The sequence below is a fragment of the Phalaenopsis equestris genome, unplaced genomic scaffold (genome assembly GCF_001263595.1).
Source record: "Phalaenopsis equestris unplaced genomic scaffold, ASM126359v1 Scaffold000299, whole genome shotgun sequence".
In the NCBI taxonomy this organism is placed as follows: domain Eukaryota; kingdom Viridiplantae; phylum Streptophyta; class Magnoliopsida; order Asparagales; family Orchidaceae; genus Phalaenopsis; species Phalaenopsis equestris.
The window spans coordinates 157,146-181,856 of record NW_018164741.1 but is presented as its reverse complement, the minus strand read 5'-3'; the positions used below and the strand labels follow the sequence as shown (position 1 = coordinate 181,856).

Sequence of the window (24,711 nt, the reverse complement as noted above, 5' to 3'; positions counted from 1 at the left end):
TATGAGTATTTCTATATATATATATATATAATGGCGTCGACAGCGGCACGCTCTGCTAGGGTTTCGCCCCATGGCTATTCCCGACGGTGATTCTATCAGCTTCTTCGCTTCTCTTCGATGTCTCCCATGACGATGCTCACTCCCTGTCTCTCCTGTTGAAGTCGATCGCTCCCAGTTTTCTCTGTAGGTGACGGAATGCTTGTGCCGTCATCATCTGTTTCCTTAAACGAAGGCGCTACAGTCGTCTCCCGTAGCCGATCTTGCGTCTGTTTCCTTAGACGAAGGCGCTACAGGCGTCTCGCTCCGGACGTCCCAAGCCCGACAGCGCCAACATTTTCCTCGCTTCCTTGCAGTCCGTCAGACCATTTCTTTCGTGATCGTGACCATCTTGTGAGGGAGATGGCCTCGATGCTCCGTTCCTATGCAAATGCCCTTGCGAACATTCCTGCTCGTGCCCCTCCTCCAAGTTCAGAGCCTGTTTTTGCTATTGGTAAGTCCCGCAATGTTCCACAATCGTACCACAAGTCTCTTGAAGGTGGCGGCGAACACATTTTTTTTAAAAAGCTTGGAAAAAAGAGAAGTTTGCACTTATTCTCACTGAGTTTGAAATTGGTAATCTAGCGTCTTCTTGACGTTTTGCTTTAGTGGGGAAATTCTTTTATGATCATCCAAAAGTGGAGATCATTAGGAAAGAATTTGATGCTATGAAACTATTTGTCAGTTGGAACATTGGTCTACTGGACTGTCGACATATATTTATTCAGCTATCTCACGATGCCGATTACACGTATTTTCTCTCAAAAAGTTATTAAGACCGACAATCGTTTTATGAAAATTCTGAAGCGGACTGTCGGTTTTGATCCAAAAGTGGAGTCACCTATCATTCCAATTTGAATAAAGTTTCCAGGGTTAAAATTACATCTGTTCAACATGTAAATTCTCTACTATTTAGTAACTGCTTACGGTAAGCATCTCAAGGTAGATAGTCATACTCTTTCTTTCACCAGAACCTCTGTGACTTGTATGTCATTTGAGAGAGATATCACTCAACCAGCTCCGGATGGGATATGGATTGACACTATTCACAGCGGGTATTGGCAAAAGGTTGAAATAGAACCACATCCTCCTTATTGCTTGTTTGACAGTATGTTTGACCATAGTTCTACTATTTGCTATCGCTTGCATCCTCATCTAAGGCCGAATATCAATAAACATCGGCCACCTATCGTTCTTGCTGATAAGGTCCAATCCGATTCTCTTTCCAACATCGCAGTTCCACATGAATAACACTTTACTGCAAATATAGATCCAAATGTGCTGATACGACTTACTGTTTTTGAAGAATGCCCACTTATATGCCATGACACTCGGGAGTGCTCTCCCGACCCGATAGAAGATCGGCTAGTACAACAAGTAGTTGCTTCTAATGTTCAACAACCTACACATATGCTGCACATTTCAGACCATTCTGCTGATCAGAGCCAATCTTCAGATGAGGAATGACGGGTCTACGCGAGGAGGAAGAAAAAGAACGGAGGATGACTCGAGCTAGGGAATGTATTGGATGATACATTGGTTACTACTAACAATGACACTCATTTGTTTAATTTATTAGCTAACTCCTTCCCTAGATCTAAAGGCAGAGACAAGACAAAATCGGGTCGCTCTCGAGCTACCTGATACTCTTATTTTGACACTTTTTTAGTTTTTTATTTAGATTTCTTATGTTTTTTGTTGTCTTTTCTTTTGGAACCATTTGATTTGGTGGTTTTTGTGTGAGCTGAGTGCCATGTTTGGGACCTTCTACAAAATCTATCTGACCCTACTTTTTATTTAATATATTAGCCTTTGGGTTTTAAATAAATAAATAAATAAATAAATATAGGTGACTCCTTACGCGTTAATATCTAAAGGTGGTTACAAAATATTGGGAAAGAGGGTCCCCACTAAAAATAAAGAAAATACATATAGTCCTAGGGGTTCTTTCTTTCGCATTACAACTCCACCCAAAAAAGAAATAAAGATGAAACAAATATAAATGTAAACCAAAAGTATATGTATCCAACCAAAACGTATCCCCAAAGAGTGAAGTATTCCCCATATGAACATGTATAAAAAATAAAACAAAGGTAGCGCAAGTTGCAAGCCAAAAACAGAAGTCTTGAACGCTGGAAAGAGCACCAACGAGCAAGTCCCAAAATTCAAATACCTGCAGCTTAAAAACTATGAAAACACCAAACAAGCAAGAAAACAAGTGAGCAATAAAGAAAGATAATGCTCCACGATCTTCCAACCCCCACTCCAGAAGTACATATAACAAATAAGGAGCGAAAGAGTGAAACCCTCGTATAAATTTGGAGTCATGAGCCTCTTTATCGAAAACAACAAGCCCATTCACAGAAAAAAGGTAGAACTGGATCAGTGAGCTTAACCTTCAATATCCAATCTCACCAGTATTCCCAGAAAGATTACTGCAATAAATCCCATAATCCATATCTCCACAAAAACCCTTCAAGCCAAAACCCGATGCAAGACCCATCTGCAAGGCCACCGAGTGTACTAGTCAACCTGCCCAACCGCAGCCAAAGGAGCCTTGGGCCTCCCAAGTTGTTCATCTCATACGAGGCAATGAAGCCCTGGGCCTTCATCTAGTATTATAAAACCATCCACCATATGAAACATAAATAGATGCCGCCTACTCCACAGAAAAGCAGGCAACCAAAACACTCAAAGATAAATAAAAAGGAATAAAAACAACCCAAAGAAGTGCCTGGGCCGAAACAAACCACCCAACAAAAGAAAATAAGTTAAGAGGAATCATTCGTACGAATATAAGGAGCATCGATGTTGTCACCAACCAGCAGAGTGTGTAAAGAGGCGGGGAGTAGATTCCACCCTACAAATATCAGTGGAGCTACCTAAATTGGCAAGCCAATTAGCGGGTTGATTCCCCTCTCGGTAAGTGAAACTCCACATGACATTCATATTGGAGATTAAACTTCTAATCCTCTTTATATAATAAAGGATATCCCAAGGGGCTCATCACCATTTGCCAAAATATCAATCAAGTTGCGATTATCACATTCAAAAATAATAAAATGCCAGCTGAGAGCATGAGCCATAATAGCAGCCGTTAAAATGGCCATAGCCTCAGCCTCTATGGGAGTATCAGCATATGAAGGAGATGAGAAGAAAGAATATAGTTCCCTGCATAGTTTCTAGCAATGCCCCCACAACTAGCATTGTTGGCTTCCAACTCCCATCCGTGTTAAACTTAATCCACCCCCTAGGAGGTGGCCGCCATCTAACCAAAATCGGTGGATGAGAGTGCCTCCTCTCATCCAAATCCGTATGCCCCATAGAAAGAAAATAATTGATGCCCGAAATTTTTTTTTTTTTAAAGCTCCCCATTCTCCACAGCTTATTAATATAGACAATAATATTAGTAAAGACTATCATACTCTGAATGACCACACCTTCATGAATAATGTCATTACGAGCCATCCAAATAAACCATTATATGATGTAAAGGTAAATTTGCAAAAAAATGTTTTTGCTTACGGTTCGGATTGCAAATCATGGTAGTGAGCAAAAGATTCCTCCCAGGATTGACAATAGTACCAAACCATAAACCAACTTTACTCCATATAAATAGTGAAAATGGACAAGAGAAGAAAATATGCTCTATAGTCCCCTCCGCCGAATTACACGAACAACAATGAGAGGCTATTCTCAAACCTTTGAACTTTAATATATCATCACATGGTATTATAGAATGAAAAATGCGCCACACCAGGAAAGACATAGAGGGAGTTAATGCCCAACTCCACACTCCTTCACCCTAAGGGAGTTTTTGAAAATTATGTGAAAGGACATATAAAGATTTAGTAATTGAGCTAGTCATTGGAAATTTCAAAGTAGGAGTATCTTGCAAATGAGGGTCAAAAGGAATAGTGGAAATGAAACGTAGCTCCCTCCATACCCAAAATGCTAGTGAGAAGATGAAAATTCCAATGGTCGTCTACCCAAGTATCTGACACCTTGAGACTAGAATATCTCGTATCCCTCATAGCAAGCAAAACATGAGACCAACAATCATGCCATAAAGAAATATTTCCACTACCCACCTCCTAGTAAATGAATTTTTTTGCCCAATCTCTAATATGAAGCAGTCTCTTCCACATCGTGGAATTACCCAATCGCCAATTAATCAAAGCAGGATGGGAGGAACGACACTATTTCCTGTGCATTAAATTAGCCCATAGAGACTCGCCTTTCCTGAAATTAAACGATTGCTTAAAAACATTAATATCAGTAATATGGTGCAGAGATTTGAAGCCCAAACCACCAGTATACAGGGGTTTGCAAACATCCTTCCAAGACATCCATCTTCTACCAGAGTAATTTCCCACCCATAAAAACTTATTGAAACATCTTTCAAGGTTTAAAATATTACTTTTTTTTGGGTTGAAGTACTTGGAGAGTATATAAAGTAAGAGAGTGAAGGATGCTCCTGAGCAATGTAATACGACCCCCAAAGGAAAAGAAATTATTTTTCCAATACAAAATTCTTTTCTGCGCCTTTTCCACTACCTCATCAAACTGAATACGCCTCTTTCTGCCTTTAAGGAGAAACCCCCCCCCAGATATTTAAGAGGAAGGGTAGAGAGGGAGAAGCCCGTAAAATTGGCAATCTAGCATGCATTAGAACGATTAACCATATTTCCCAAGTAGATGTTACGTTTATTAGCATTAAATAGTAGGTCAGAGACGGATTGGAAGTCAACCATTAAGCTATGAATCTCCTTCACCTTTTTTTTTGCTAGCATTAGAAAACAATATCATGTCATCAACATAAGCTAAATGAGTGACCACCGTGTTAGATTTATGAGCGTATTGCAAATTGGTGTTTCTCCTGAAAAGATTGTTTAGGAGACGGGAGAGATAATCAAATATTAAAATGAAAATAATAGGGGATAAAGGATCTCTTTGTTTAATGCCACGGCCCGCACTAAAAAAGCCCCGAAACTGGTCATTAATGAGAATATTATATTTATTGCAATGAAGTCAAGAGAGGATAATTTTGCAAAACTTCTGAGAGAAACCTCGTGCCTTAAGAACCTTCAATATAAACTCCCAACTGAGAGATTCATAAGCCTTATGGTTTTCCAATTTAGTCATCATGTTGCCCCCTCTACATTTTTTATCAATGTCAAGAATGAGCTCCTGTGCCAACATGATGTTATCAGTGATCCCCCGCCCCTGAATAAAGATAGATTGATTCAAAGAAATTAATTTGTTGAGGTGAGGTCGGATGCGCCTGGCCAAAATTTTACTACTCAACTTTGAAATAACAGAAGTCAGAGAGATGTGTCTGAAATGATCCCAAGGGCTCTTTTGAGTATTTTTGGGAATGAGAACAATTATAGCGACAGAGAATTAATTTCCCGGTATTTCCCCTTTAAAGAAACTCTGAATAACCTCCACTACCTGATTCTTAACAATACTCCCACATTTAATGTAGAAAGCAGACGTGAAGCCATCCGGCCCCAAAGCTTTATTACAATTAATATTCAACAGAGTAAAATAGATTTCCTCTGCCGAGGAAATACCGCAAAGATTAAGGTCCATCATGTGATGACGTACATCATCAAATAAAGAGGCATCAATAGAGCCCAAGGTCTCGTGGAACTCATAAAGTTTAGAAAAATAAAGAACCGCACTCTCCCCTATCTCCTCATCCCTAGTAATCCAATTCCCCTCATTGTTTTTAATCCTCATAATAGTGTTATTGGCTCTTCTTTGTTTAATGCAGACATGAAAATATTTAGTGTTTCTATCTTTTTGAGATAAATGAGTCTCCCCAGTTTTTTGTTGCAACAACTCCTCCTTCCAAAGAGAGGCCTCTAGTAATTCTTTATTGGCTTCCTATAAATCGTGGATGATATCATTTGTATTCTCATTAAGAGCCTGATACTCACCCTATGTTCGACCTTTTTGACTATAACATGTACATCACCAAAAACATCCCAATTCCAAGACCTTAGAGCAGCAACCACATTATTATGCAATTTCCAAAAATTGTACCAAGCATTACCTACCTCCTCACATTTTCAATTCTCAGCAATTAATCACAGGAAATCATCATGTCTAGCCCAGACATTTAAGAAACAAAAGTGATAGGTGGAGATTTTTAAAAAAAAAATCAAAGGATAAGAGAAGTGGGCCTTGATCTGAGCCAGTTCTGCAAAGGTGTTGAACCTGCGAAAACCCATAAGAGATCTGCAGTTGATTAGCAATGCATCTATCAAGTCGTTCGAACAACTTACCCCTTTTCCAAGTTAATTTAGATCCAATGAAACCCAAGTCAGAAATTCCCGCTAGAGCCAAGGTTTCATTGAATTTATCAGTTAAAGTGGTGTCAAACTTCCGACTACCTAATTTTTTCATATTCCTGCGTCACCATATTGAAATCCCCTCCAACCATCCAGTTTTGATTGATAGAAGAACCCATCTCCGAAAGTTTGTGCCAGAGATCAAATATAGCAACATTAGAAGTCCCGACGTAGACAAAAGTAAGAAATCCCGAGAAAACATCCATAGAGAAGAGAGTATGTACAAATTGTCTATCATCAGTAATGACATCAACTATAATATGCTTCCTCCAAGACAACCAAATTTTGTTAGAGCAATTAGCAAAAAAAGAGAAATTTTTGAATTTACCCCAGATACAATCATTCGGAGAGGAGACCAAGGGTTCCAAAATAGCAAATATATCAACCTTATGAATCATTGTCATTAATTTGAGTCTACCAAGGGAGTGAGGATCCGCAACTCTGCTGATATTCCAAATAAGGATGTTAAATATGAGTAGACATATTACCCTTCCTAGAAGATCTAGGTCGGGTCCGTCCATTTTCTCCATCTGAAAAGTATTGATTCATCTCTAACATATTATTCCCATTAGTGTGATTTTGCTCCTCTTGAACTCTATTCCTCCTACGGTACTTCTGAACATGAAATTCATCCCTTAAAACTTTTGAAATATTTTTCAAAGGAGTGTCAGAGAGAGCATCAGAATGATGAGAATAAATAGAATTATTATCCATATTTAAAGCGTCAAGGAGAGAAGCTGAGGAAGGACGAGCCTCCTCGGTAATAGAGATGATGATAGGATGGTCCAGAGCAGGTACTGGTATTCTCAACCGGGACAATAGCATTAGAGAAGGTAGGATCTTGGTTTTTATTAGCATTCGAAATAACAGGGAGAGAGGCAGAAGCCCCCTCAATATTAGAAATATCAGGAGGATTCGAATCAGATAACACCTGCTCAATTCTACCCTCGACAGGAGCCAAATGGGATGATAGTGGGGTGGGACACAGCTGCTAAAGGATCAGCCTGAACAGCCGCAACATTTTCAGGAAGCGTAGTTTGCTCCACGTGCGGCTGTTTCCTACCATCCCCTTTCCTCAGTTCAGGATGTAACTTGAAACATTGATTCTGATCATGACCAAACATTCGACAATGTGTGCAGTAGGAGGGGTGTTGTTCTAATAATACCTGTTGCCAATAACCAATGTGCTTCGACCCAATCCAAACCTCATCAGGTGGAGGTAAAGTCACATCTCGTTTAATTAAAACTCTAGCCATAGAAGGTCTCGTGAGATTATAGATGGGAGCATCTAATTTTAGAGGTCTCCCGAATATAGCAGCTAAAGAGAGGATTTCATGATTGAAGAGATGAACTTTCAAAGATGAGAATCTAAGCCAAATTGGAATAATAAATAATAGGAGCCTCTCTTTAGGATCAAAATTTGCTGACCATTTTAATACCTTCATACTGCAGTCCTCAAACCACACCAAACGTTTCATAAACAGGCGCGTATAGTCCTCTTCATTAGACAGTTGGATCAATCCAAGGGACCTATTTTCCATTCTCTCGTAAGCCTCATCAATTCAAATTGTTTTCGAAGAAACTCCAATTTTGGATACCCATAGAGGAACTTCCTTGCCAGGTGAAGACGACAGGAGGAGGCGAGTTCACAGTTCTCGGCATCAGAGAGGAAGAGAGCAAGCTTTCCCCCTTTCCGGCCAGTACGTCGAATGAAGGACACATCGGAATCGAGCGCGAGATTGTCGTAGAAAGCATAAGGGAAGTTTGGAACAACATCAGCGACAACGCTAGCATAAGAACGAAGCCTTTTACCAGTGCCACCAAGGCCACCGGCCGTCGCGCCAACATACGAGCGAGTCATGAAGAACGATCACTCGTGTCGCCATCGAATCGCAAACCCTAGCAGAGACGAAGGTGGAAACATCGTGCATTTATATATATATATATATATATATACATACATACATACATATTTATATATTTATACACACACACACATAAGGGAAGACCCTTCCCTTTGGGCGGCAACCTTAAACCGGCTAAGTGTCGGCCAACCCCCTGCACCTCCTGGCTGAACCAATTCAGTTTTACTAGGCAGTTCAACCCAAGAATCCCACGTCAGTTATCCGGGATTGAGGGAACTTCGATCTCATTCATTGAAGCTTCTAGATCTTCGTAGCATGGAGTCAAATCCACTGTATTGATAATAGCAAAAATATTGTAGTCCACTGGTAGTTCGATTTTATAGGTGTTGTCGTTTAGCTCCTTGCGGATCCTGAAAGGTCCATTTACTTTGGGGTTGAGCATCCCCGCTCCCACTAGGAATTTTTAACATGGGTTTTTAGTGTTATATTTAAAGATAATTTAGAGATACATGGATTCTCTTTTGAAATATTTATTTTTTTTATTTTCATTCAAGTTAAATTGGACAATGGGGTCAAAATTTGATGGAGCTCTGTTTTCTTGAAATATCTGCTACTAATCGTTTTAAAACCATTTGCAATGTTTTCCTTAGATGCCTTTAACAATTTTCATTGATGTTTCCTTTTGAAGTAAGCATTGGTCTTATTCCTATTTATGTGCATGATTTATGTGGTAATGTAAGTGATTTTTTTATTGTTGATTATTACTTTCAAGCTTTGAATGAACCTTTTTCACAGCTAATATGCACATTTATGCTTGTTTCCTCATCATATATTTATAGGCTTGTGAACATTTTCATTAACATATGCCAAAGAGTATTCTTTATTGAAGTAGAAGTCAACAATATTTTCAGAAATATTTTTAGATTAGACTGAATATCCCTTCGAGAATGCAAAGTAGCTATATGAAACATTGCGGTCTTCTTGAATTTTAAAATTTTTTTTTTTTGAATATGTCCATTCTCCGTTGGAGCATTTCTTTAATTTTTCAATACTACAATGCCTGCTAATTCTCTAATCAATGATTTTTTTTACCATCTACTAGTTTTTTACTATACTCATTTATATATATTATTGTTATCATTTATCATCATATCCAAGTTTTTTTTTATTTATGTTGGCTTGTGTCTTAATGTGGTCAAACAACATCTGTTTTCGCAGGAGCATTTGCACTATGATTTGGTGAAGAGTGTTGATCCAGATATGAAGAAGGTTATTGTTCAGATTAATGTATTCAAGCAACATCGGCAAACAATTCAAGTATGGTTATCATAATTATTTTTCGAGCTCAGTTAATGGAGGGATCCTCTATTGAACAATAGTCAAGAAAGATATTTTTCTTCCAACATGGTTTTTAGCAATGCTATATTATCTTGAAAGGAAAATGTGATGAACTTATATAGTATCAACACTTACTTTCCCTTTATTTATACATTATCGTGGCTTTCTTTGCTTTCAAACAGATGTGGACAAAAACACTACTTGAGGAGTTTTATTTTCTTATTACACTTTTGATAATTAGGCCATTATCTATATTTCTAGCAATCTAGTTTTCCATCAAATGACAAAATATATATTTATTGTTATTTTATAAGGGATGTTATTCTGCAGGAGAGATTACTACTTTTCTTGTTTACAATGCAGAACAATTGATTTATGTCCTATTAAAGCTCTAGGACTTTTCCATCTTTTAAACCTGAATTGCAAACCGAATCTTGTTTTTCTATATTCTCCAAGTTTTGGAAAGATCAAGTTAGGAACGGAATCTATATTCAGCGAGTATCATATTTGATGTGGCTATTCTTTGGAACATTGTGCCTTTTTTCCCTTTTTATAATAGAATCCTCCAGTGATAATATAACATAAATCAATTTTTCTCCAACAATTTTTTTTTAAAAGATTATTTGGTTGACGCCACAGATTATGTGATTTAATTAAAGCAATTCATTCATGAAATGATCTCGTCCAGTAATATGATTCAAACTTTCTTTAGGAACAAGTAATTTTTTTTTTGACGATAGTACGGCTTTTCCTTAATGTGCTTTAACTTTTTGTCTTTGTATCATTGATCCAATAACTTTTTCTGTCTCATTAAAAGTTTGTTTTTACAACCCTAATCTCATACTATTCACTGCAAAGTTATTTTAATTGTCAATAAGTCAGTCAAGAAAGACTAGTTCAAGTTTGCTTTTAAGCGATGCTTCAGTTTTGACTCTTTGTCAAATCATCATCTGTTAGACATTCTTTGTCTACTTTTATATGTATTACAATAAAGATAAGGGGAATTCAAATACAGAGCACACAATTCTTATGCGATTACATATCTCAAACCTAATATTTCAGATTTACACACAAAATATAATATGAAACTTAAACCAGCGTGGACTGATGATAAAAAATTATGGTGGCATGGGAATTAGTTCATTATAACTGAGATCATTATGCTATTGAGGTGAAGATTTCATGCACAAAATCAGAATTATTTATTTTGTTGGATCTAAATAAATGCAATCACACTTTACAAACAGCTAATAACCAAAGAGGCAAGGTTTAAAGTGGAGAAGTTCAATGCTTTCTGGAAGATGCAGGTGGAAGATTTGTTATATCACCAAAAAATTGTACTTGTCACTATAAGAAATCACAAATAAGCTTGAATTTATGTATGTGGAGGAATGAGAGGTGTTGAATCGAACGACACTGGATTTGACAAGGTTGACACTTTTCTTATCTATTGCGTTCAACATTGTAAATTAGAAAACTGTGGTAGATCACATGACGACACTGATGAAAATGTATGAAAAAACTTCTACTTCCAATAAGATTTTTCTGATGAACAAGTTATTCAATATGAAGATGTTAGAATACAGTTTAGTCACAGAGCATCTCAATAACTTAAACACTGTGATGATCCAGTTGTGTTCTATATAGATCAAGTTTGATGATGAGGTCAGAGCACTGGTGATACTATCTTCATTGTCAGATTGTTGGGATGGCTTGGTAACGACTGTGAGTAATTTCTCAGGGACTTCGAAGTTGAACTTCAATGATATCGTGGGTCTGATGCTGAATGAAGAATTTCACAAAAAAAACAACAAATTATGAATCTTTAGATTTTGCATTGAATGCTTATAATAGGGGAATGAGTCTGAGTAGGAATACATATAGAGGCAGATCCAAGTCCAAGAAAGGAAAGGCCAAGTTAAGCAGAGGAGAATATTGGAATTGCGTTAAGAAAGGTCATTTCAAGATGGACTGCAAAGCTTCAAGGAAAGCTGGTGGTGGAAAACATGAAAGTAGTCTTTCTACTAATCTCTTCGCAAGTGAAATCCAAATTGACTCCTTGATGTTATACCTTGTCAGTACTGAACTCTGGATAGTGGATTTAGGTGCCTCCTTTCATGCTTGCCCTAATAAAAAAAAAAAAGGTATTTAAAAACTATGGGTATTTAAAAACTATGCTCAGAGTGATCTAGGGAAGGTTTATCTGGGAGATAACAAGACGACCTGCAGTATAGTTGGAAATGGTTATATTTATGTCAAGTTGCCGAATGGAATAGTCTGTAAGCTTGCTGAAGTAAGATATGTTCCAAATTTGAAGAGAAATCTCATCTCTGTGTCCCGCCTGTCAAAGTTAGGACCTGACTACTTTCACAGGTGATTCATGGAAGATGACCAGAAGGGCATTGGTGATGCTTTTGGGCAACATTGAAGGCACCCTTTATCTGATCAATGAAATGACTGATTTCGTTGATGTGGCTGGAACCATGGATGATGCAGGTTTGTGGTACCGTAGTCTTGACCATATGAGAGAGAAAGATATGAAGTCCCTACTTTCAAAGAATAAGCTTCAGGGTCTGAAATCAGTTAATGTGGATTTCTGTGAAGGCTGTATATATGAAAAGCAGAAGAAATTTTTTTTGTTCAAGGGCGGTTCAGTGGTGAAATCAAAGAAGCTGGAGTTAGTGCATACTGATGTATGTGGTCATACTTCAGTTTAGTCTATTGGAGGTTAGCATAATTTTATCACATTCATTGATGATCACACGAGAAATGTATGAGTTTATTTCTCAAAGCAGAAATTTGATGTATTGGAAGTCTGTTAGAAGTGGAAGGCAATGGTTGAAGATGAGACAGACTTGAAGCTAAAGTGTCTCAGATCAGAAATGAGGGTGAGTACTGTGATCGAAAGCTCAAAAATTTCTGTGCTATCAAGGGGGTCAGACATGAGTTAATTGTCCCAAGGACACTGCAGTAGAATGGTGTGGCTTAGCGATTAACAAAACAATCACGGAGTGTGCTACGTTTATGAGGCTTCATGCAGGCTTGCGTAAACAATTTTGGGCTGAAGCAGTTAACACTGCAGTTTATCTGATCAACCACAACCCATCAGTACCTTTAGAGGAATGCTTACTTGAAAAAGCCTGGGTGAGTATTTGGGTGTTCTTCATATGTGCATGTTGATGAGCAAGCTTGACTCAAAATATGTCAATTGCACCTTCATTGGATATGACTCAGTTCGGGTATAAGTTCTGGGATCATTACAATCATAAATTATTTAGGAGAGACACCACATTCAACGAAATGCAAATGTACAAAGACATGATTAGAATTCAGGATATTTCGTCAGCTACTTCTGAAGAATCTTGATATGTGGTATAGATGATATTGTTGATCAGGAAGATGGAGAAAGAACAAGTGCTCAACTCGGAGTATTGGAAGTTTCTTAGTCACATGCTACAAAAGCCAGAAGATACAACTGAGTGAAACAACCCATACAAAGTTATGCTTCTTCTTTACACTATTTGTTACTAACTGATAGTGGTGAACCAGAGTGCTTTGAGGTGGCCACTCATGTTGACGATTCAAGGGAGTGAGTGCTTGCCATGGATGAAGAAATGCAATATGGAGCCAAATCTGGCTTTAGATTTGACGGTACTTCCAAATGGCAAAAGAGCACTACACAACAAGTGGGCCTACATATTGAAAAAGGAGTCAAATGGTAGCAAACACTACAAGATAAGACTTGTTATGAAGAGTTTCTAGCAGAAGGAAGAAGTGGATTACATAGAAATCTTCTACGCAATGGTGAAGAAGATGACTGTTAGGGTTGTACTGAGTATCATAGCAGATGAGATCTACTTCTGGAGCAGATAGATGTAAAAATAACTTTCTTACATGAAGATTTTGGGAGTTATACATAGTGCAACTACAATGTTATAAGGTTCTGGTCTTCAGATTTAAGAAGAGCCTCTTTGGCTTGAAGCAGACCCCGAGACAGTTGTACAAGAGGTTTGACAAGTTCATGTCAGATGTCAGAGAATGCGTACATAAAGTGTCAGACATACTACTATTGCTTCATCAAACATTTCGATAATTATTATTTTTTGTTTTTTTGTTTGTGGATGACATGTTGGTTGTGGGGCAGGTATTGAGAAAATTTGGGACCTGAAGAAACAATTATTAAGTGAGTTTGTGATGAATGATTTAGGTCCGACTGGAAAGATTCTCAGGATGAGAATTAGTAAGGACAAAAGTGTAGGAACACTAAAGTTTTCTCAGACAGAGTATGCTGAGAAGATCCTACAGAGATGGAACTCGAGTGAGGCGAAATTAGTTTGGATTCCCTTAGGCAGTCATTGTAAACTATCTAAGGAGCTATCACCAAAACTCTGATGTAGAGTAGGCACAGATGAACAGAACTTCGTATGCTTCATTAGTTGGAAGTTTGATGTATGCGATGATTTGTATCAAACTAGATATTGTTTATACAGTGAGAGTAGTCAGCAGGTACATGGTTAATCCTGGTAGACATCATTGGGAGGTCGTAAAGTGGATTCTCATGTATTTAAGAGGAACATTCAACAGAGCACTTTGTTATGGAAATGCATGGATCAACTACAAGGATTTGTAAATTCAAATCTAGCAGGAGATGTGGATAGTAGGAGAAATACAACGGGTTATATCTTCACATTGGAGAACACAACATTGAGTTGAGGAGAACACAACATTGAGTTGAGTTTCCATGTTGCAGTAGATCGTTCCACTTTCAACTATGGAGACCGAATATATTGCTATCACTAAGGCTAGCAAGGAGATGATTTGACTACAGAATTTCATGGCAGAATTGAGCAAGTAGCAGGGAATTGGAAAGCTCTACAGTAATAGTATGAGTACAATTCATCTTGCTAAGAACATTGCTTTTCATGTCAGGACGAAACACATCCAGCTCAAGTATCATTTCATTTGTTCTTTTCTAGAAGATAGACAATTATTTCTGAAAAAGATACACACAGCTGAGAATCTTGTGGATAAGTTGACGAATGTGGTGATTGTTGAGAAACCAAAGTTGTGCTTGACTTTAATTGAGTTTCATGAAAGTGGACCAGGGATGAGCCACACCGCGGTACATAAACACGGTGCGTGTCTATGAAGGTGATTCAGATGTAGGTGTAGGTATAGAGGACTGATGCTCGGTGCTTTGTCTCCAAGTGAGAGATTTTTATGTAGTGTGGAGCCAAAGCATTTCAAGTTGCATTTAGGGCTGGCATTTAGGTGCCAGCCATGGGCGCTCAAGCGCCTTATAAGGGTTTGGAAACAGAAAGGCCGTCGCCTATGCACTGACCATGTGGCGCCTAAGAGCCCTACATGATGCGGGCGTGCTTGTTTTCCTGTGAGATCAGCGCATAAACGCTGGTGTATTGGAGTCTAGGCACCCATTATGGGCTCCAAAACAGAGAGCTTGGCACTTATGAGCCAAGTTTGGGCGCCTAAGCGTTCAGTACGGTTAATACACGAAAAATTGATTTTTTAAGTTGATTTCGAGAGTGGTAAATGTGAACTTGTTGTTTCTTTCTTTTGAATTCTTCAACGAGCATCCCTTTGAAGGTGATGAGTGTTGAAGAGGTGAATTTTGGTGATTCAACATGAATTTTACGTTTGATTGGAGAGTTAAGATTGTTGATGCAAGTTTTATAAGTTTCTTCGTGTGAGTGTGAGGAAGAAACTTTTGTGAGTCTTTTGTAAAACTTTCTGAATTACATAATGAAATTTGTGGTTGTATGGCTCCGTTTTTTTTTTCCCGCTTTTGGGTTTTTTCTAATAAAATTCCTTTGTGCTTTTCAGGTTACTTTGATCGTGCTTTCTTAAATTTTTTGTTCCGGTTTTTCTTGAATCCTGTGATCTTATTTCGCGGTGAAGTTCGAAGGTGACTCTCTCGAAGTAGTTTTCTTAACAAAGGGAAAACCTTAGCCTGGGTGTAGGGAGGCTATATACCTGATTTGTTCGGGGGAGGAATTTTTGTTTGTTGTAATTTTTTTGAGCCATTTGGGAAGGAGACCTACACGAGCAATTCAATGCCTTGATTCAAGAGGGGACGATCATGAAATATAGGGATAGATTCGAATTGTTGTCGGGACGACTGTGGGAGATTTCTGAAGCAAGACAAGAGGAGAACTTCATGAAGAGCTTAAAACCTGACATACTGGCAGCACTCCGATTACTGAGACCACGGAGATTGAGGGATATGATGGAGCTAGCTCAGATGATGGAGGATAATAACCAAATGAAGAAAACCAGCAGGAGCAACACAGATGAAGCGTCGTAGAAAGTGCTGTAACCACGATGATGCCAAAAGTTTATACAGTGGAAATCCAGACGGAGGCTGCACTAGACACAAATAATGGACCAGGACCAGGAGCAACACTCAAACGCCTTATAGAGACAGCTTCCGGAGAAGCGAGCCAATGGATTATGTTTTCATTGTGATAAGAAGTTTATCCCAAGACACTATTGTAAGGATCGAAGAATATAAGTTCTCATAGTACATGATGAAGAGGCAGAGAACAAAGAAATAGAGACAGCTGTGGGTGAAGAGGAGGAACACTCCCATTTTTTCCCATCTTGAGGACAAGGTGTCTTTTGGGAGGGGTGTATTGTTACGAGAGTGCCCAGCCTAAGGGCAAATTGTCTTTTGTTTGCCTAGGGCAATTTAGTATTTTATTATTATTGTTGTTGGGCATAAATAGATTTGTTATGTCTAGGGTTAGTTTTCATGCATGAGATTGAGTTGTGAGTCATAGGTTTTGGTTTTGGGAGATATTTCCTACCACTCGAATTGCAGGAATTGAGAGAGATCGCCTAGCTCTCAAATTTTAGGTGTTTATCTTTGGTATTTGTGTGAGCTGTTTGGATAATTGAAGAAAATATTTGTGTTTGCCATAATTTTCTGTTGAAAAGCGTGTCGATTTCTGCTTTAGATCATAACAGTGTGTGTGTGTTTTGTTTAATGTTTGAGATAAGGTGAATGAAATTATTTATAGTTTCGACATTAATGGTGGGAGTTATCTACGTTAAATTAAATGTACTGTGCGCCTAAATCTCAGTTACAGCCTCTCTAAAACGGAAATATATACTAAAACTAATAAAATACAACTTAAAATAGGAAAGACCTATGCAATGCAGCGAGTTTACATTTCTGACAGTGGCTATAAGATTGAAGTTTGGCATCAATTTTATCTTTTTCATTTTTGTTTGCAATATTTACATAATTGGCACACAATTCTTATGTATTTACATATCTCACATCTAGACTTTTTTATTTATATACATAACCTTTTGGTGTTTTAAACCTATGCATGGAAATGTGTATTTCACTTTTTAAAAGTGGTTGTAGTGCTATGGTTGAAAATATGAAAGTCAGGTTTGAAATATGTGAATACATAAGCATCGTGTGCTATGTATATATATTCCCCTTTTTGTTATTTTGTTTTGTTTATGTTTTAATTTAAACTAAAATATGTTTGATTGAGCTAGTTAATTTTAAAAAATACTCAAAACATCTTATATTTGTTTTGAGTGTTTTAAAAATAAGTTTATTTTTTTTTCTTGAATAGAAAATAAACCATATAAGAATTATACCGTTCAGACATATTTTCAAAAATAAAAGAAATAATAACAAAAATAGAAAATAAAATTGCTGCCAAACAGGCCTGGGCTAATTATTTCTGATGAAAACACCATGTTATTCATCTGTAGCAAACTGAAAGAAGTTGGTCTCTGTATTTTCTGGCAAATTTTTAGCTTCTCATGCTATAGAAACTTCATTCATGAAATTAGTTCTTTTGGCATATAGATGAATTATCATACTTTTTAACAAGTTATTAATTGACATTAAAAAGGTTTCTCAATAGGAACCCCTCTCTTGTACAATAAAATATTATCCTATCAGTTTCCTCTGTCATTTACAAAGATACTAGATATTTCAGATTGGTAGCGGCATTTTTTCTTTGAATGTGGATTTTGCGATTATTGAACTGATAAAATTGTCAAAATGATCCCTTGACTCTGTGCTGGGGGTCATTTTAGATCATTTTAGTCGTAAAGTCTCAAAAAGTGTCAGTTTAGTCCCTATACTCTTTTAATGGGGGCTAAAATAATTCTCCCTGGGACTATTTTAACCCATATTAAAAGAGTCTAGGTACTAATTTAATATTTTTTTAAACTCTGGCACTAAAATGACACTATGTAAATAGTTATATGACTATTTTGGCACTTTAATTGAATTGAATTGAACTCTGCAAATTATATTTCACGTCTCTAGAATATTGAAGATGCAAACACGAATCTATATTTCAGTCCCATACCCATTTCCTTCATAAATCTAATGAAATAGTATTTTAAAACTGAGACCATATGCATGAAAAACCAATTTTTTTGAACAAAATAGATGATTTAGCTTCTGTGAAATTCAGTGTGTAACCATAGTTTAGTTTTGGCTGTGTCCGTGGCTTTGATAATACATATTTGCAACTCTTTGCCTAATATCTGAATTATATTAAGTTTTTTTATGAAATCAAGAAGTTTTGTTTTTTTCTTTTTAAGCACCTACGTGCATTTTATTTGCACATTGTATTCTAATCTTTATGTTTTAAATTAGCTGTTCATTTGAACAGTATTTGAAGCCTCAAGATCACGGAAAGCTTTCACAAGTGGAGCTTCTTGTTATTGACGAAGCTGCCGCTATTCCACTACCCATTGTGAAGTCGTTATTGGGTCCATGGCTGGTTTTCCTCTCATCTACTGTGAACGGGTACACCCTGATTTCCCAGGAATGCTGTTCACCCAAGTTTTTTGCTCCATTTTTAATATAACTTGGGGGATTTTTGGATTTTTTTTTTGTTTTGTTTATGTTTTTAGTTGAAATAAACATGTTTGGTGCGTTGTAACATGTTTGGTTGTTTTTAGAAACAGTCAAAGAAACTTTTATATATTTTGAGTGTTTTTAAAATTATCTTAATTTGCTTTTGAAAACCAAAATAAAAATATATAACAAGTGCACCATAAAAAAGTGTACTAAGGGGCCGTTTGGGATCATTTAACTTTATATTCTATATTTAGTTTTTATTTTGTTTTTTTCTATGATTTGATTTGAAGCAAAACACATTTGCCTTTTTGATTCAAGTATGTTTTAAAAATACTCTAAACATCTAAAAGTTGTTTTCAGTTCTTTAAAAAATGTATTAATTTATTTTTACAAAAGAAAAAGATAAAAAGATGCAAAAAGAATATTAAACAATCATGTACTTAAAAATAAAAGAAAAAAACAAAAAGAAATAAAAAATAAAATAAAAAACAAAATTGATTCCAAACAAGCCATAAACAAACATTTTTTAAAAGTAAAACAAAAAAATAAAATAAAAAGAGAAATGAGATCCCAAACATGCGCTTGATGTGTGCAGATGCATTCTCACTTTACCCACGTGTGTTCATTTTGATACATTACGTTATGTGTCTGCGCTTTTAGGTACGAGGGAACTGGTCGATCATTGTCGTTGAAGCTTCTTCAACAGTTGGAATCACAAAGCCAAATTTCTGTTCAGAACGTTGACAATCCTCATTCCGGTAACAGTTTTTTTAGTATTCCCATTATTTAATATTTTAAAGTCAGTTATTTTCCTTGGATATTCTTGTAAAGCTGTGTTGGGCAGTATGCTGGCTTCAAATTCTTTGGAGTACATGCTATTGGCATTGGTTTTAAATTTACTTGCATTTTAACTCTACAGTACACGACTAATAAGTTTACAAAAGACATCTTTTTTTTTTTGCTGTAAAAGGCTTGCTTCAAATGGTTTACAGTGGCTACCATCTTTTTCATCAGCATTATTGCATAAGCTACTCATATAACATTTTATGAACCTCGAGTTGATGTGGCATTCGGTTAGAAAGCTTGAAAGCCATCAATTATGTCATATATGCTAAGGTTTCATCTTGTTATCCCATATTTGCTGTGCTTCACATCTACGAACTCAATTTGGTTAGAAGAGTGAGAGAAAAAAAAAAAAAACCGTTGATGCATCATGTTACTTGGCAAGATTCTTCTTTAATTGGCATTTTGATTTTTTTGTTTGTTCATTCCAATATATTTTTTGCCATTTTTTTTTCTGTTTATCTTGCTTCGTAATAACATATTTTAGGAAGATTTACATACATACCACTCCATTTCTATGTATTTAAATACCTAACACATACAATTCAATTTCTACATACAGAACACGTTCCCTAAGCATGAAAATATATAAAAACAAAAATCCTATGCATGAAAATTTGTATTTCACTTTTTAAAAGTTAAAACGGTGGTATTTTTAATGAAAGATCTAGGTATTATAAATGTAAGAAGAAAAGATTTGGTGTTAGATATGTAAATAAATTATAATTGTCTGGTATGTTTGTAAATGCCTTTATGTTTTAATGCGAAGAAAATGTGGGAATCCTCAAATGTTTAATGGCTTCTAGCTTCTCTTCCTTTGATTACTAGCTCTTTTGATGCCGAACTTTGATCACGTTACGAATTTTTTCTGTAATGACCAAGAAAAATTACTTTCTGCTCCCTTGATAATCTGATATTTAGGGAATTATTACTTATCATGATAACATATTTCAACTTGTTCAGTTGGTTTATTGTATATTATTTTGTGAGTTACTTAGTTGTATTTTATTATTATTTATTTATTTATTTATCATGTGAATGTAGGTAGACTTTTCAAGAAGGTTGAATTGCATGAGTCCATTAGATATGCTTCTAGTGATCCCATCGAGTCTTGGTTAAATGGTTTGCTTTGCCTGGATGTTGCAAATTATATTCCAAATATTAGCAGGTTAGTTTTTTTTTTTTTTTCACAGAAGGTCTGTTTGATTTTTTATTTGCACAATTATTAATTTTTTATTATTTTTCTTCTCTTTCTGCCTCGGTATCATTACAGAATGCCTCATCCTAGCGAATGTGATCTTTATTACGTTAGTCGTGATACCCTTTTCTCATATCACAAAGAGAGTGAAATATTTCTACAGGTATGAAATTTGGAGGTTTTTCTTCAAAAGATTTTCTAGTACTTAATATCAAAAATTAATTAACTGATTTTAAAACTGGATCTTACATAAATTTTTTTTTTTCTGGTAGAGAATGATGGCACTCTATGTTGCGTCGCACTACAAAAATTCACCGAACGACTTACAATTGATGGCAGATGCTCCTTCACATCACTTATTTGTATTGCTTGGTATTTCACTTATCATTTTTCCATGCTGCTCCTATTTTTTTATATAATTATGATTGTGAAGCTATATATATGCTATTTTGGTTTGTACGCAGGTCCAGTTGATGAGTCAAAAAATCAGCTCCCAGATATACTCTGTGTGATTCAGGTTTTTACGCAAATTTTAATCTTTCTGAGATGTGTATGAATGTGCTTACTGTATATTTGTATGGCCCCTATACTTGCCATCTTTCCATATAAGTAAAATCCATAGCCAGAGAAATGCTTAGATATTTAGAAGATTTACAGACATACCACTCAGTTCTTCTGTATTTACATACATACCATCTTACGTATGCATGAAAAGATGTTTTACACTTTTTAAAAGTTAAAATGAGTTAAAATGGTGGTATGTTTTTTGATGTGATATGAAACATTTGGGTGGCATAAATGTAAATAGGAAAGTTTTGGTGTTAGATATGTAACTACATAAAACATTGGTGATATGTATGTAAATGCCCCATAATTGGTACTTAAACTCATCCTCCCGAAGCATAATGGTTTGCTCTTATATTCAGAAATTCACTGAACAAGCAATGACCTATATAATCACAAAGCAGCGAAGCTTTAGATAGCTTCGTTATACGGATCATTACTCAGATAATGAACGCATATCTCAAAGAAGAGCCACCTTCTAACCAACAGCTTGTCATTGAACTTGTAGTGCAAATATATCAGAATCTGTTTAAATTAGAAAACAACGATGAAATGAGATAGCTATAGGGCAGAGGTGCATTTCCTTACAATTTGTTATATGGGTTGCCATGCTAATTCACTACCCAAATTGCCCGCAGTTTTTTTAAAAAACTAAATTTGTTATTAAAACGAGTTCCACCCAATATGTTTTTAATATATGTAAGCATAAATATGTGAATGAGATTTTAAGCTCTATTGTCGAAGAAGTTGATTGAGAACCCCAAGGACTTTTTTCTAATGTCCTTCCTATGCTATTAAATTTCTTTATTCTCTTTCATTAATTATTGATATAATTACTCTGAGAATGCGCGAAACTGTTAGATCAAACTACTTTAGTACTTTATTAATCGCAGCTTGTTTTCTTCAAATTGATCATGTATTGTAACTCAATAGTAAAAAAAATTGAATTTTTATTTACAATCATTTTTTTTAGAGGTCATTTGAAATCAGAATTGAGATTTATTTTTTGGATATACACAATTTTTTTCCCAGCACTCTTCCTAAAGATGTATTTTAATGCCAAATCTAATCTTTTCGTATTATAATCTGTACAATGCATAATATGACTAAATTCTATTCATTTCAGCAAGATTGTTATGTTCTAAAAAAGGCGGTACTAAAAATATTGTATTTGATCCACTGGTGAGCATATTGGCTTGCGATTTAGACGAGGTTGGACTAGCACATTAGTCTATAGTAATGTAGACTTGGCAATGATATGGTCGATCTGATGAGGAATTGGTGAGAGAAAAAGGGAGAAGAAAAAAAAAAAAGTGAATAACAATCCTCAAGCCCTCAAAATTGATTTTTAAAAATACTTCTGTAATCTTTTTTTTTTTTTTTCAATTCTCTTAAAATTAAGTTGTACATAACGGATGTGGAATATTTATAACGAATAAGTGGACAATTGTTTGTTTAAATTGATCCTATGGGTTTGGTACATAATAATCCAATGAAAATAATAAATGATACGAAAAACTATTAATTTGTTATCAATTTATAATTCAGATGCATAGAACAATGTAATCAATCTTTATCATGAACAATTATACGTGTAGACAGCATCGATTTTCTTGTGCTGAAATGAATTCTTTTCTGGAGAGAATAACAATCCTCAAGCCCTCAATATTGATTCCTCGAAGTACTTGCGTAAAGAAATTGTTTTCAATTCTTTAAAACTTAGGTTCTACAGAACATATGTGGAATATTTAGAGGAATAAGCGGACAATTGTTTGTCTAAATTGCTCCTATGGGTTTAGTACATAATAATCCATGGAAAATCAGAAATAATACAAAAAAACAACTAATTTGTAATCAATTTATAATTAAGATGCATATAACAGCGTAATCAATCTTGATCGTCAACAATTAGATTTGTAGATTGCATCAATTTTCATGGGCTGAGAACTCTTCTTCTGGAGAGAATGACAATCCTCAAGCTCTCAATATTGATTCCTCAAAGTTTTTGTGTAAAGAATTTTTTTTTTCAATTCTTTAAAAATTAGGGTAAATATTTTTTGGATTAAGTGTACAATTGGTTGTCTAAATTGCTCCTATGGGCTTATACATAATAATCTAAGGAAAATAAGAAATCATACAGAAATGATTAATTTGTAATTAATTTAGAATTCAGATGCATATAACATTGTAAGAAATCTTGATCCTCAACAGTTAGATGTGTAGACTGCATCGATTTTCATGTGCTGGAAAGAACTCTTTACTTGAGGGTGATTCATCTTATCCATTCAAAAATGTGGAAACAGTAATAGTGTCTCACTTCACTATAACCTCTCCCTGCCAAACTTGAGATAAAATAGACGTCGCCAGAACTCAATTGATTGAATTTATCATACACATCAAATTAATGTAGATGATAAATTGATTGATGCTCATAGCTTTAAGAGAAAAATTCAAACCCGAAATGATATGTGCTGGGATTTAAGGGATTTTGAAATAGGATTTTCTTTTGTTTTTATTTTCTGTAAAGTAAGCCATCACTAGGGTAGTGATACTGGAGTTAATCTAAAAAGACCATAGAATGTGAATATTATTTCTGAAAATTCGAAGGGATCATAACAAAGGCTTTTAAAACAGGAATAAAATAGCATAAAGCAGCGAGGATGAAATTGATGATGCCCGACTGGACAACAGATGAGATGGCTGGCTAGGTGCTTGCAACAACAACAAATGAGCTGATATGGGGAGGCGGCAGTAGTAGAAGGATTGTGGGTTAAGTTCGGTAATAGTTTGGGGTGTAGGAGGGGTTGTGAGGACAACAGGAATTAGGGGGAGGGGCTCATGGTAACAGTGGTGAAAGGTGAAGGGGTTATTTAAATAGCCATGGAAGTCGTAGAGGTTTACGACAGTAGTAATGGAAGTTGAAGGGATTTGCGACAGCTACCAAGGGAGTGGAGTAGGGTGGCGACAGGAAAACAGGACGGGAGGTTGGCAACGACAAAGAGGAGTGTTTGGGGCTACAAAAGATAACAAAACTGTTGTTCTTAAGCAAGCTACAATAAGTAAGCGACGGCGGCAGCAGGATGGAGGTTGCAGAAAATAGGAAAGTCGAGGGTAAACACTTCCTCTGAGCCAGATTCAGCGGGAGCACCATGTGTCTTCGGATACAACTATGAGAGAGAAAATTGGGGACGACATCGACTGTTCTGACAGAAAAATGAACAAAAACTAACCCTAATAAAAAAAAAGAATATATTTTAATAGTAGTTAACTAGGAGAGGTGGGACCACTTCTGTTGTGCGGTAACCCTAATCCCTTGGTTCGGCCACCCCTCTCTCCCTATGGCTGAACTCGTTCAGCCCAATTCAGTCACCCGATTCGATTGAGGGGAAATGAAGCCCCGCGTCAGGTAGGATTGTTTGCACCTTTTGTATATGATTTAAAAGCTTTATTTTGAGAGTGAACCCTTTTTTTATGATATACAGTAAGAATACACAACTTAGGGGTAGATTCGATATTGTTGCTTTGGATTTTGCCAACTCTGCTTGCTTGGTTGCAAATGATTGTATCTGTGATTTTTATATCACTTGCATTCATTTAAACATTCCTTACATTAGAAATTTGAGCTACTCTACTCCTGTATGTTAATGA

General features: G+C 36.1%; 1 protein-coding gene across 1 annotated transcript in view; it reads left to right on the top strand.

Annotated features, from left to right (window-relative positions):
• LOC110025452 (RNA cytidine acetyltransferase 1-like) overlaps positions 1 to 24,711 on the top strand; it is a 70,554-nt gene that overhangs the window by 19,570 nt on the left and 26,273 nt on the right. Inside the window, 7 exon segments of the mRNA XM_020725935.1 lie at positions 9,479 to 9,577; positions 18,268 to 18,404; positions 19,119 to 19,216; positions 20,346 to 20,469; positions 20,575 to 20,662; positions 20,772 to 20,871; positions 20,964 to 21,016. Coding sequence (XP_020581594.1) covers positions 9,479 to 9,577; positions 18,268 to 18,404; positions 19,119 to 19,216; positions 20,346 to 20,469; positions 20,575 to 20,662; positions 20,772 to 20,871; positions 20,964 to 21,016 — 699 coding nt within the window.